Below are 14,435 nucleotides of genomic sequence, written 5' to 3' on the forward strand. Positions count from 1 at the left end.
ACGTGCTCTCCAAGGTAACATATATCTAACATAAACCCACTCAGTTGAGAAGTTTTACTACTCTTAAAGGAAATAAAATTATTTTACAGCTCGACCCAGAACTCAAGAACCACTGGACTCCTACTGGACCCAGCACCCGCGTGGTGAATCCATAGAATGCCATAATCATAATTGTAATAGATTATTACTAGATATTTTTTGAGAATTCATGAATTAATAAAAAATTTAATTTTTAAATATTTTTTTGACAATACAAGCCAAAACGCTAAAAGTCATGATGGTCTATATTTTATGTGTCATGACATCACTTAAACCCTTAAACACTAAACCAAGGAAGATATTTATTAACAGAGCGAAGCAAAAAATTGATTGATGACGTTTTCAATGCAGTAATCGATTTGACGTTTGCTGTCAATTGTCATGTCATAGTTGCTTTAAGGGCGCCATCTTGATATAACTCAAAAACTTGGGTTTTAATTTTATTTATTTCTTTTTATTTAGTTACATTTATTCACTTTAATGAATTTTAATAAGATCCTTTTATTTTTTAAATTTTATTGATACGGGATACAAGAGTGGACCTGAAATGGACCATCTCCTTTGATAAAAGTCAATTATCTTATTATTTCCTTTTGCTCAAAGGTTTTATTGAGTAGATGAGTTTGTACAACAATATTGTAGATGATTACCTCATGACCACAGCTTGGTAACTTGGCAGCGACCACAGTCAAGCATAGCACTTTGGGATCGTTAGGCTCCAAGTGACAGTACACCGACATCTGATGACCGCATGGCAATGTTTTCAACACCTTTATCTTGCATGGTCCACATTCCTCCATGCACTTAAGCGGACATACATGGTTAAGTTCGCACAGAACTCTGTAAATATAATTTTTGCAATATTGTATGCATCCTACTAAAATGTATAAAAGTTTACCATTATTATGAATGTTTATTGTTTACCTACTCAATACGTAACGCAAAATCAGTTATAATTATTAATGTCTTAGATAGTCCATATCTGTTCATTTTCTTTGGAATTAAAATTGATTCTATCGTGGATGAAGTCGCGCGCTAGTTTTAAGTATCCCCACTATTTTTGAAGTATCAGTGATTAGTGCCGACAGCCGACACATTAATTTGACCACAATACCGTTGGTCACTTGTAATAATTTCTTACAATTTCATCTTGGTGACACCATATTGTCACCACTAGGATGAAATACTTAGTAGATTGTTAACCGACGGTGGAAAGAATCAATACCCGAGGTAATTAAACGCACGAGCGTAGCGAGGGCGGCTATAGTCCGAGTAGAAATTGATACTTTTACTCGTGTTGAACACTCTATTTTTCATTTTGAATATGAGGAAAATAAAACTAATTGTTTATCTAAAGTATTTAGCTAAACAATTAATAGCTATTATAGGCCTCTTTAATTCAGCCCTGTCGCAAAATCCGTTCTTAGTGGACCTCTACTATTTATAAACTACCTCCTTGTCAAATTTCAACTTTGTACGTCAAGCCATTTCGCATTCATATTTCAAGATAATAATATTAGTAGTATCTATATAAAATTAATTCTCAAATTAGGACAATTCGAATAAATTAATATTAAAAATAATAATTTTTCAATTAATATTTTATTAATTGTTAAACTCATTTTTAATATCAAGATTATTACATATTTTTTTGAATTCCATCACAGACACATAACAGATTAGTATCCTGCCAATTATGTCGACTTGAAATTTCCACTGGCTGTTTAGAAACTCACATGGCCGCAATTACTCTGTACTCTATGACCGCAGATTTTTTTTTAATTAGTTTATTTTTTACATACAACTCTTCACAGCTGACAGCAGTTCTATTTCTAAAGTTTATTCCGGCCCTTGGGTGGGAAGTTATTGCCTCTCTATGGAGGGAAGCGGTATTTTCCACCCAATACTCAGATCAAAACAATACTACTTTCCGAGTATGAGAAATAAAAATATATTTTTATTTAATAGAACAGCCAACAAAATTACGAAGTAAAATATAAATGCGAATTTTCCCAGTTGCTGTACACGGCACGCGGCTCATTTTGACGGAACAGCGTCTTTGACGCCGACGGCAAAAATTCGGGCGGCATTTTGCAAAGGACAACTGTATGGAAATGGACAATATCTTGGGCACGGTCTAAGACAAACTTAAAATCGAAAATATTAGTATTCCATTGCGACGGGAAGAAAGAAAGAACAAAATTACCGTTTCAGTCGTCATTAGTCGAAAATAGGTATATTATAGTCCGGCCCTTGTCCCTTGGCCACTCAGAGATTGCGTTTCTGATAGATTATGATCGAATGGACGATGTAACTTCGAACTGGCTTCTGACTCCGACAAACTACGTTGTTTCAAGGTTATGCCAACTGTTTGTATTCGTAGTAATGAGACAAATTAACTAGACAATTGAAGTCAGAAACGCAATCTCTAAGCGGCCGGACTTCAGTCTTTATCTTGAATCGAGATATGTCGTTGACGCATGCTAGGCGTAGTGCGTAGACCTGTCTTAAAAGAAGATTTGTCTTCTCCTTCAGGAGAGAAGAACAGAAGATGTGTCACATACCTTTCACATTTGAGCTGGCACTTAGTTTCGTTATGCGCGCGGTCGTAGCCGTGACACATGAGCGGGCACGCGTGGAGACACGGCAGGTTGTAGTTACACTTCAGCAGACATCCGCCTTCAGGTACTTTGCTATAGTCCAACGGTGATGAAATCTACAAAAATATCAAGGATCATCATCAACATTAACAACCCATCTTCGGCTCACTGTTGAGCTCAATTTTCCTCTCAGAAAGAGGTTAAGCTAAATAGTCCACACACGCGTGCCCAATGCATTGGCAGACTTCACACACATAGAGTTTAAAGAAAATTCTCAGGAAGGTTTCCTCACTATGTTTTTCCTTCTTTGAGTTACGTGATATAATTTCTTAAAGAGTTAGTTTCTACGGTTATCTAAAATCAAGTCGTTATTTTACAGTACAGGGTACTCACGATTGATATTTGGTTGTTGTGGTTCTCGCACATTAGTCGTATGCCAGTACCAAGCGATCCAAAACCTTCAAGTGTGGCAGCGATTTTTGTCCAAAGAGGTGAGTTGTTCTTCAAAATATCGATGTTGCCGAACATGTAAAATCCTAAAAACAAGGTCGCATGATACTGTAGGTAATATGTATCAATATAGCCGTTCCTCTCCAATTAGTCATAAATACTGTGTTGGGAGTGTTTGCGACAATAGTTAGCGGATGGACATTGAATACATGACCTTTGAATGTACGAGTCCGGTCTCTATACCGTAGAGGTATAGAGACTTCAAAAAATTATTTAACTAAGTTGACGAACCGATTTAAATACTAGAACTAAACGAGCGCTACTTTTTTTGCAAACTTATATTTCACTGCAGTGTGTGTGTAGAAATGGAAATCAAAAAAACGAAAATTGCAGTCATTAATTAAAGATAGATAAATAAATTTAGAAAACAAAATCCTACGAAAGGTTGTATGGATGTTTGTTACTCTTTAACGCCGCAACTACTGAACTGATTTGGCTGGAATTTGGATTGGAAATAGATTTTTCTCTGGATTAACACATCTTCTTCTCATCCCGGAAAATCCATGATTTCCGAAGGATTTGTAAAAAACTAAATCTCACGCGGACAAAGTCGCGGGCCTCCGCTAGTATAAATATAAACGTACCTTCTTTGGCCCTGGACAAAGCCACACAGATACGGTTCTCAGTACCCAAAAACCCAATTTTGTTATCATCATTATTTCTTACGAGAGACAGTAGAATTATTTTTGACTCTTCGCCTTGGTAGTTGTCCACGACTGTGATTTTTACTTTAGATAACCAAACATATTTAGAACGTTGCTGAAAAAAAAATGGCGATAAGAAACAGTTATAGGTACGCATTTTTTTTAATTACTAATTAATTCGCTCTAGAGTTCGGTACATTCCGTTTCCATTACGCTCCTCACCAGTTTTATCATATATTTCATGAGATTAAATGTGCATGATGAATAGGTATGAGATTTTTGTGTCAGCTCAGCAGTGTTATTCTGTTATGTTTATATAACTCGCAAGTGCAAGTTTCGAAATCACCTCTATCTTTCTCAGTCTATAGTGTCGTGTTAGACAGAGAGAGGTAGAGCTGAATTCGAAACTCGCACTTGCGAGTTATAAAATCATCGTTACAGTATAGCGCTACAGCTATCAAATCAAGTCACATCTGAAAAAATCTTGTCCATAATTAATTACAATAAGTAAAACAGGGAAAACACGACAATAAATTCTGGAGATAAACAAGTGAAGGCTAAGGTTTTGGTCATGTTTTAACAACCCGTAAAAGCTTCGAAAACGTGTCTTGTTAGAATCACATCACGAAAAATCCACAAAAGTATATTGTCGTACAGAAATTGAGATTATAGTTAAGGTGACAAATATCTAGGTACTGGAAAATAGCCAATTTCCTGCACAATTACCTTTCTCATGTAAAACATTTGGCCAGAGTATGCAGCTAAAATTGTGATGTCTTCTGGTTTGTAGTCTTGCTGCATAAGGTAGTTTGCCAAACCGAGGACCAAATCTCCCTCTTGTTCATTTGTTTTGCTTGCACTATCATCCACAACCTAAAACAATTATTATTTACAAAATGACTCTCCAATGTAAGGCTACTGATCCGACGTATTTGTTTTTATGCCTCAACTGTGCCCTGCGTCCGCGTAGATTATTAGGTATCTGTGGGGAATATTATAAAAGTAGCGCTGTTCCAGAACCGTTTTATCTGTGCCAATTCAATTTAAATGAGTTTATCATAGATAGGTATTTACTTGATTGATTAAGTAATCTAATAGGGATGATGACAGTTTTAAATTGTATATAAATTAAGAGTATACTAATAGTAAAGCAATTTTGTAAAAGTAACAGGATATCTGCGATCATTACTTTCGGAGCTACAGGGATTTAAAGAGTCAGATTTGCGGCGCTGCCGCGGATCCCTGAAAAACGCTCCATACAAAATGGCACGAATTAGTGAAAATCGCTAATATCTTTGTTATTTGTGCGTTTATGTTTATGGTTCATTCGTTGGAAAATGTCAAATTTAATGTAAGGAAGCTAAAACTGTATGAATTTTCATCTAATTACGATAAAAAAAAAATAGATTTTGAAATTTTATAATCTTATTTATTTTGCAAATATCCAGATAATCTATGCCTTTTATGTATAAATTAGTTAACATTGACCTTATTTATACGAATGTATCATAAAAATCAATATATTCAAACCTAGTCATCATCCCCATTCAAACTTTCCCAAAATCGCAACAACAAAAACTTTTTAGGTAAGTAGATATTGTATATTTTTACCTCCTCCTTGTAATTGTGGGACATAAAGAAGACGTTGTTAGTGATGCCTCTCACGTTGGGGAAGTCGTGCACCGAGGGGTGGTTCTGTAGGTCGCTGTAGATGGCCGGAGCGATCAGCGCCGAGATCTGCGGCCGCATCCGATGCTGCACCGCGAGGCGCCGACTGTGCATGTCGTTCACGATCATGCGCTCGAACAATGAAACCTCTATGTTGTAATGCTTCGCTAGTTTCATGTATGACGCCGATGGCCTCAGCTGCTGGTGATCCCCTGCAAACTCAGACCAATTATTGTATAGGACCTGCCTCGCTAGACGTTACTTTTCTGTCAAAGTATATGATCAACGATCTAATGCGATTATAAAAACTGTCTCTATAGAATCGATGTTAAATAGTTGTAATCGTGTTCGTCGGTTAAAGAGCTACGTAAAAATACCTTTTTGTGTAAAAAATGGGCAAAAACTTCTAGTTTAGTATAAAATATATACCAAATCTAAGCTCGTTTTGCTCAGAAAATGACAGACAATTTTGTTCCTGACTATGAGTGCGATACAGGTCTACCAATATACAGGATACCAATTCTATAATTGGTCTGAGCCTGCAAAGGATTTTTAAATAGTACAGTAACAAGAAGAAAAGAAAAGCCCGACCTTGTTATTAACATTTTAACATTCTTACCAATATTCTGATAAGTTTTAAATTGTATGTGATTTGAAGACAATCACTTAAAGTATAAACATGCATATAAATTACTAGCAGACGACGGCGGTTTCACCCACGTGAATCCCGTTCCCGAAGGAATACGGTGAAAAAATAGTAGTTCCTGAGATTAGCGCGTTCAAGCAAACAAAATCTTCAGCTTTATAATATCAGTATAAAGTAATTTAAAAGTTAAAACATCGGCGAGAGCTGTTACCTATTTTAATATAATGCCAAAAACGAAAAAACTCACCGATAAGAATCAGATGTTGGCATTTCTTAGTCAAAGATGTAACAATGTGCTGTTCCAAAACTTCTGCAGCTTCTTCCACTATGACTGAACAAACACACTCATTAGCAAGAACAAATATACGTATATACTACGTAGATCTAGGTACCTACTCATTTTAATTTTTAGTCTCCTATTACAGTAGATAACTGTTAAAGGTTTTGAAATGTATGAACTCCTAGGGAGCGTTTAAGAATAACGCGTAGCTGTCAGCGTCCGGTCAGCGTGACTCTAAAACCAGCCTTAACGGTTTCACTGTGGTCACAAGCATCTAGTGTCACGGTGTTACCCGTTTATGTTAACGTTCCACATTCATATTGAGGGGGCGTCCAACACTGCACTTTCAGGTGTTGGGTAGCCATACCAGCACCTTCGGACCCTAATGTCCAACGGTCTTTAGAAGTATGTCCCTTGCCCATTGCCAGTCAGCTTCGCGACTCGCTGAACTATGTCAGTGACTTTGGTTCTTCAGCGGATCTTCTATTTCTAATACGATCATGAAGAGATACTTTATGCAACTCGCTAAATAGCTATATTGTGAAAATAGATGTCTATACTGCAGCCTTTCGTGATGAGTAGTGTTTACCAATAAACAAATTATAAATGAGGGTATAAATCACTAGTCATCTCATACCTTATACTAATTATAATTAAATTGTTTTTAAAGTAATGAAAATAAATTTGATTAATAAGCTTAAAACAGTTAGGTATAGTTAATATATTTTATGTAACATTTTATAAATAAACCATACATAATTTAAAATATATAAGTTATGAAATGACATGCGTTTTCTACCTTAATTTCTAATTTCTTTGTTGGTAAACAGTATTCATCTAGAAAGGTAGTATAGTTAGGGTCATTAAAATGGTGATTATGGTGATTAATAGAGTAAAAAATGGGATACTTACCTATCGGTGCACCCAAAGCCATGATAAGCTTCCTCAACCTGGCAGCACCACTAGTAGTCATGCCAATAACTTGCGTGTTCTTTAACAACTCATAGTCCATGATCATTCTAGATTCTTCGTATACAGCACTAACTGTTTTTAAAGAATCCTAAAATAACAAAACCATGTTGAAAATACTACCGCAATTCACGTCTTAATGAATAACTTATTTTTATAAATACAGTCAAGTCAATAGAGTTCCCAAGTCTTAAAAGGCTGTTTTATGAGATTTTAATGAAATAAGGAGTTCGGTTAAAAATTAAGCACCTTCGATGTATTTAATGCATTATTTTAATGTACTGTTTTGTTTTTGACAAATAAAAAGTAGTCGACCCAGTGGCGAAGGCCCTAGGGGAGGCCATGTGATACCCTAATACGTTATTCCTTATTTATATAATATAATCTTACTTACCTGTAGGGGTGGTAGTTTCTCCCTAAGGTCATTTGCAACATAATTTGTCCACTTAAAATACATCATCCAGCGATCTACTGGCATAACGGTGGTTGGATTGTGCATATTAGCTTGATTGCTAACTTCAACACCTTCGTTGTAATATCTTCGCATCTCCTAGAATAAATTTTATTTATTTATTAAATTATATTCGTAACTAGCGGAAATTAGCGTGAAATTATTTTTCTACATATCCCGCGAGGACCATAAATTTTCCTGGATAAAAATTAGCCCAATACGTTGTTCAATAACCTCTTACTACCTTGCAGTGAACGTCCCTAAAATCCCTTGCATTAAAATCGGTTCCAGAGATTAACCCGGACAAACAGACAGTTGATAAAACAGTTATTTTTGAAATCACAGACAGGCATTTAAATTTCATTTATATTTCTTTTTGAGTTACGAGAATATTCCATAGAGGCACTGCCTTGAAAAGCAAAATCCTGTTTTACGTTAACCTTCGTAACTACCTTCTTTTACATGAATGGTTTTAGACAGTAAGAAATTAATCATAAATGATACTCTAATCAGTTGGGGGTAATCTCTGGATCTACCAAACCGAATTTGAAAATTCATTTACCAATAGAAAACTGTTGAGGAAACAATACAATATTTAACTTTGGCAACACTCTCTTTAATCTATGAACCACTCTCCTGTAATGTCTACTTTTGTAATGTCGGCCCGTGATAGATTGTGATGTGATCTAATACCTAATACAGAATTAATCAAGTTCCACTTTGTTTTATTGGACTACAAGTCCTAACAGGTTATGGGCCCAGGCTCATAATTCTGATTAGGTGAAGTTGAAGATCGCAGGGGAAATGTCTATCGATGCAACACGGTAGTTAGTGTTGGCGGCAAGGAACAACGTGCGTGGTCAGCAGGACAAAGATAAGTTATTTTGTCAAGCGGTGTCTGGAGGAGGTCGTGCGGAGGTTAAAGTACGACATCAGGCATCGTGGAGATAAGAAAACGCGCGTTGGGGTTCCACAAACACAAAGATGGATTTGCAGACAATGGCGGCGTCGGCTTCAAATGTCATTAGATTGGAAGGCCAGAAAAATTGGAATGTGTGGAAATTCCAGGTGGTAGTTACATTGAAAAGTGCAGATGTGTTCCTGGTGGTTAACGGAACAGAAAAGAAATCCGAAGCCAATGTAACAGATTGGATGAAACGAGATATAAAAGCACAGAATATTATCGTGTCAAGGCTGAGTGAAGCGGCTATGGTACATGTTTTAACATGCGAGACGGCGGCTGACATGTGGCTAAAATTACACAGTGTATTTGAAGCAAAATCAGCAACCAGTACCATGATGCTGCAACAGAGATTTCTTCAATGTAAGTTTGAAGATGGAGAATTATCTGTATTTTTAGCTAAACTTCAGGAAATGGCTTGCCAATTAAAACAGGTTGGTGAGGAGGTGTCTGAGAAATTTTTAATCACCAAAGTCTTACTGTCCTTACCTGAGAAATACAGTCATTTTATATCAGCGTGGGAATCAGTAGAAATGTCAAAACAAAAATATGATGACATGGTGGCACGCCTGCTTGTTGAAGAGGAAAGGTTAAAAAGTAGAGAGAAGGATAAAGAAGGGGATAACATGGCGTTATTTGTAAAGAGACGAGCTGGATATGTCAAACAATGTTTCAACTGCAGAAGTACACAGCATTTGGCTAAAAATTGTACCAGTGAGGCTGATGTTCGCAGGTGTTTTGTCTGTGGTTCCAGAGATCACTTGAAGTTTGAGTGTCCCAAGCGTGCAGGCACAGAAAAGAAAGGAGAACACTTATTGAAGAAGGAAAAATTGGGTAATGCATTTACAGCAGCTTTAACAACAGATTCTGGGATTGAATTTTTGAATAACATAGACAAGAGGTCTTTCAATCAGTGCTGGGTGATTGACAGTGGAGCGAGTGAGCATATGACAGGAGATCGCTCTTTGTTCACTAACTATAAATCATTGTCAACTTCAAATAGATTTGTTGTTGTTGGAGATGGGAGACGTTTATCTATTGTTGGTGTTGGTGATATTAAGCTAAGTGTGTTTAATGGGAAAAACTATGTTGAGTCAACAATAAACAGTGTGCTCCATGTTCCAGACATTAAAATTAACTTGTTCTCCATACCAAGTGTGACTAATAAGGGTTATAATGTAACTATTTCAAATGGGCAATGTTTAATTCACAAAGACAATTCATTACGTGCGTTAGGTCATCGTGAAGGGAGTTATTATGTACTTAAAGCAAAGAAAAGTCCTTGTGGTGAAGTTGTAGCATTAGCAACATTAACTGAGTGGCAGGAGAGACTATGTCACCAAAGTGTTGGATATGTAAAGCAAGTATTAAAAAATAATAATGTTAACTATACAGGAGACAGTTTTAAATGTGTTTCGTGCTTAGAAGGTAAGATGCACAGATTACCTTTTTATAAAAGAGAGCAACATACCAAAGATTGTTTAGAATTGGTCCATGTTGATGTGTGTGGCCCAATGGAGGTGCAGAGCATAGGAGGTTCTAGATATTTCTTATTGATAAAAGACGACTTTTCTAATTACCGTACAGTTTATTTTCTCGAAAAGAAAAGTGAGGTATTCGCTAAAATAAAGCTGTTTGTTACTTGGGCAGAAAGACAGACTGGTCTCAAGGTTAAAGTAATTAGAACAGACAATGGAGGTGAATTTGTCAATAAAGATATGCAAAAGTTTGTTGAAGAGAATGGTTTACAACACCAAACTACTGTGGTGCATACTCCTCAACAGAATGGGAAAGCAGAAAGAGATATGAGGACAATTGTAGAAGCAGCCAGGTCCATGATTGCAAGTAAGAATCTATCTAAGGATCTATGGGCAGAAGCAGTGAACACTGCAGTATACGTGCTGAATAGAACTTCAAAGAGTAGGGAAGGAGAAAAGACACCCTACAAGACATTTTATAAACGTGATTTTGATTTACAGAGCTTATGTGGAGTGTTCGGAAACTATGCATTTGTTCACATACCAAAGGCAAACAGACTGAAATGGGACATAAAAGGGGAAAAGGTTATGTTCGTTGGTTATGATGAAAGTAAAGGATTTAGAGTTTACTATGAAGACAAAAAAGAAGTACATATTAAAAGAGACATTGTTTTTGTAGAACAAACTGGACAGAAAGATAAAAATATTGAATATATTCAAGAAAAGGATAATATAATTTCACTTGATATACCGTTACAAAATAATGAACAGGAGGAGGAGGAAGATGAGTTCTTTGATACCAATGAAGCAGAGACACAGAGAAATGGACAGAACCAGGATGAGGCAAATGGTACAGTACTAGATGTTACTCAGGACCAGAGTGTAGGACGTGAAAATGAAGAGCAAGATGAGAGCTTTGATTTTCGTCAAGAAAGTAGACAAACAAGAACTGTAAGAAAGCCAAAGTACCTACAGGACTATCATCTGTATATTGCAGAACCTAGAAATTATAAAGAAGCTATAATGTCAGATGAGGCTGAAAACTGGAAAGAGGCTATCAGTAATGAACTTAGTCAGTTAAAAGAAAATAACACGTGGACAGAAGTAGATCAAATACCAGATGGAAAAGAGGTAATTAGTTCAAAATGGGTGTTAAAGAAAAAGGCAGACTGCTATAAAGCAAGGTTAGTGGCCCGAGGTTTTGAACAGAAATGTGACGAGGACTTATATGCCCCTGTAGCAAAGCTAAATACTTTTAGGATTTTTGTGGCTGTTGCTACTAAGCTAGGATTAGAAATAAACCAAATGGATGTCTGTGGAGCGTTTTTAAACTCAAAGCTTGACAAAGAATTGTATTTGATTTTACCAGAGGGAATAGATACTAAATATGTGAAGCTTAACAAGGCAATTTATGGTACAAAGAAATCTCCTAAGCATTGGAATGAAACATTTAATAGTGTAATGATATCTTTAGGTTATAAACAGTGTGATAAGGATTTTTGTTTGTATTCAAAATGTGAAGGGCCTAGGAAAACATTTTTATTATTGTATGTTGATGATATTTTGTATTTTAGTAATAGCAACAAGTCATTATGTGAGCTCAGAGATGTATTGTGCAAAACATTTAAGATGAAAGTTATGGGAGCTATCAGTAAATATTTGGGAATAAATGTAAAACAAAATTTAGAGAAAGGAATCACTATTATTTCACAAAAGGAGTATTTAACTAAGTTGTTAGCTCAATACAATATGTTAGAGTGTAAAACATTGCAGTTACCTATTGATAAAAATTATAATTTTCATATCTTGAAAAGAGAGAAGTCAGAGAGTTTAGAAATTGAGAATAAATGTAGAAAGTTAGTGGGAAGTTTAATGTATGCAGCAATGGGAACTCGACCTAATATATGTGCAGTTGTTAATATTTTAAGTCGATACCAATCTTGTGCATCCCAGCTGCTATATAAACTTTTGTTAAATGTTTTAAGATATATAAGAGGTACCCTTCATTTGTGTTTGATATATAGTAAGGACTATGATAATGATGTTGTTTGCTATGTTGATAGTGACTGGGGTGGTTGTAATGACCGTAAGTCAACTTCAGGGTGTGTTTTTAAGGTGTTTGGTTGTTCAATAATTTGGTTTTCTAAAAAACAGACAACCGTAGCCTTGTCATCAACTGAGGCAGAGTATATTGCATTATGTTCAGCGACTAGTGAGTCTTGTTGGCTAAAAGATATTATGTTGACTTTCGGATTTAAGGTCAAAATAACTGTTTATGAAGATAACCAGTCCACTATCAAAATTGCTGAGATGGCCACTGGTAATTCAAGAATTAAGCATTTGGAAATCAAACAAGCTTTTATTAAAGAGAAGCTAGAAAAGGAAATAATTAAGTTAGAATACATAAATACCAGTGACCAGCTTGCTGATTTATTCACTAAAACATTAGGGGGAATTCAGTTTAAAAAATTAAGGGATAAATTGTGTTGCTAGGTGGATAATGTTAGTTATTGGAAATATTTTATTGAGGGGAGGTGTTGAGGAAACAATACAATATTTAACTTTGGCAACACTCTCTTTAATCTATGAACCACTCTCCTGTAATGTCTACTTTTGTAATGTCGGCCCGTGATAGATTGTGATGTGATCTAATACCTAATACAGAATTAATCAAGTTCCACTTTGTTTTATTGGACTACAAGTCCTAACAAAAACTTCGTTATTTGCGAGTGTCATAGGATAATTTTAACCCCGTATGCTCACGGGATTGAGAACGAGGGTGATCCCGCGAGGCATACAATGTTACTCGCTGATAACCATAGGTGAAATAATTGTTACCTTACCTCAAAATAAACAAGTATTTCTAGTAAAAGTACTTAATTTAAGACTCACTTTAAACATTCTCATTAATGATCTCAACACAATAATCTCTCTATACACATTATACTCTTCATCTCTATTTTTAGGATTCCTATAGCAAGACATCAAATACTTCATCTGCGTTTGAGCTTTATTCATCGAGAACGAAGTTTCAAAATTTATGTTGGTTCCACCAATATTTTCCAGTTCCAAGTCGTCCAAACTAACATAATTTCTTCCATCATTGGTATCATCAACTGAAGCAAATTTAGGAATTTCATTCTCTGCATCTTCTAAATGAATGGGCTCATTGAAATCGTACACAACAGTTTCAAACAACCAACAGCTTAAGGGATCTTGGAAGTTCCCTTTATCTCCTTTATAAAATTCACCGAGAATAATACTTTCAGGGACAAAGTTTTTAATATACTTATAACTGAGGACGCTAGTGTTTAAGGATTCAATCTGTTCTTGTGCTCTTTTTAATTTAAGAATAGACTCTTTTAAGTCTTGCCTTTTCTCAAAGAAAAGTCTGCGACTTGAACTTTGTGTCCTTTGTTCACATTTCCGTATATTATTCAAATTGATCTTCTCCATGGCCTCGTTACGAGACTGACTGCCGATTCGCACAATCGAGTCGGTGATCGGTAAAATTGCTTCCAAAAATTGATCTAGAGCATGATTAGTGTAGCACACTAAAAGTAGAAGATTTCCTGTAGCCTTTAGATTTTGTATTAACGTCTTAGCTATTTTTACACCCAAATATGTCTTGCCGGTTCCAGGAGGGCCTTGTATAACTGCAAACTCATGGGTAAGAGCCATTTTGTAAGCTTCATATTGACTGTCATTGAAGTTTAATTCGTCACTGCTTGGCCAAGTGTTAAAATCTAACACTTTAAATTTTGCATTCAAATTGAGTTCTGTTTCAACAATATATGACCTCTCTTCATTGACGTATGCTGGATGCTGGGGCTCAGGCTGCGGATAATGAAATTGGTTTTATTAAAGAAAATCTTTTATGAATTTTTTTACAAGACACTTTCTCATGGCAGTTTTTAGTTTGGATTATATTATGATTGACACGAACCAAAACTCACAGACGTAAGTAAAGATTGAAGCAGGCAACGGCTACAATAAAATGTAGTAATATATAAAATATCTATTAATTTATCAAATGTATTTTCGCATTAAATCAAACGCTAACTTGTCATTTAAAAACAAAAAAGTCGGAGAGCCACCGTCAACCTTCGTCTTTATAAAAGCTGAAAGTTTGTCAGCTCATGCTCCTACCTCCTACAGAACGGAAGCCAATTATGGAGTTTGGACTAGA

The 14,435-nt window shown here is 35.7% G+C and overlaps 1 protein-coding gene across 1 annotated transcript in view; it reads right to left on the reverse strand.

Annotated features, from left to right (window-relative positions):
* LOC112043563 (NFX1-type zinc finger-containing protein 1) overlaps window positions 1-14,435 on the reverse strand; it is a 38,294-nt gene that overhangs the window by 12,329 nt on the left and 11,530 nt on the right. The window contains exons 9-18 of the mRNA XM_024079037.2: window positions 13,139-14,083; window positions 7,751-7,906; window positions 7,300-7,447; window positions 6,355-6,438; window positions 5,405-5,673; window positions 4,520-4,666; window positions 3,734-3,908; window positions 3,033-3,175; window positions 2,604-2,755; window positions 690-879 (exon numbers count right to left, since the gene is read on the reverse strand). Of these exons, the coding sequence (XP_023934805.1) occupies window positions 690-879; window positions 2,604-2,755; window positions 3,033-3,175; window positions 3,734-3,908; window positions 4,520-4,666; window positions 5,405-5,673; window positions 6,355-6,438; window positions 7,300-7,447; window positions 7,751-7,906; window positions 13,139-14,083 (2,409 nt within the window). The remainder of the gene's footprint in view (window positions 1-689; window positions 880-2,603; window positions 2,756-3,032; window positions 3,176-3,733; window positions 3,909-4,519; window positions 4,667-5,404; window positions 5,674-6,354; window positions 6,439-7,299; window positions 7,448-7,750; window positions 7,907-13,138; window positions 14,084-14,435) is intronic.

This window comes from Bicyclus anynana, chromosome 14, assembly GCF_947172395.1.
Source record: "Bicyclus anynana chromosome 14, ilBicAnyn1.1, whole genome shotgun sequence".
NCBI lineage: Eukaryota > Metazoa > Arthropoda > Insecta > Lepidoptera > Nymphalidae > Bicyclus > Bicyclus anynana.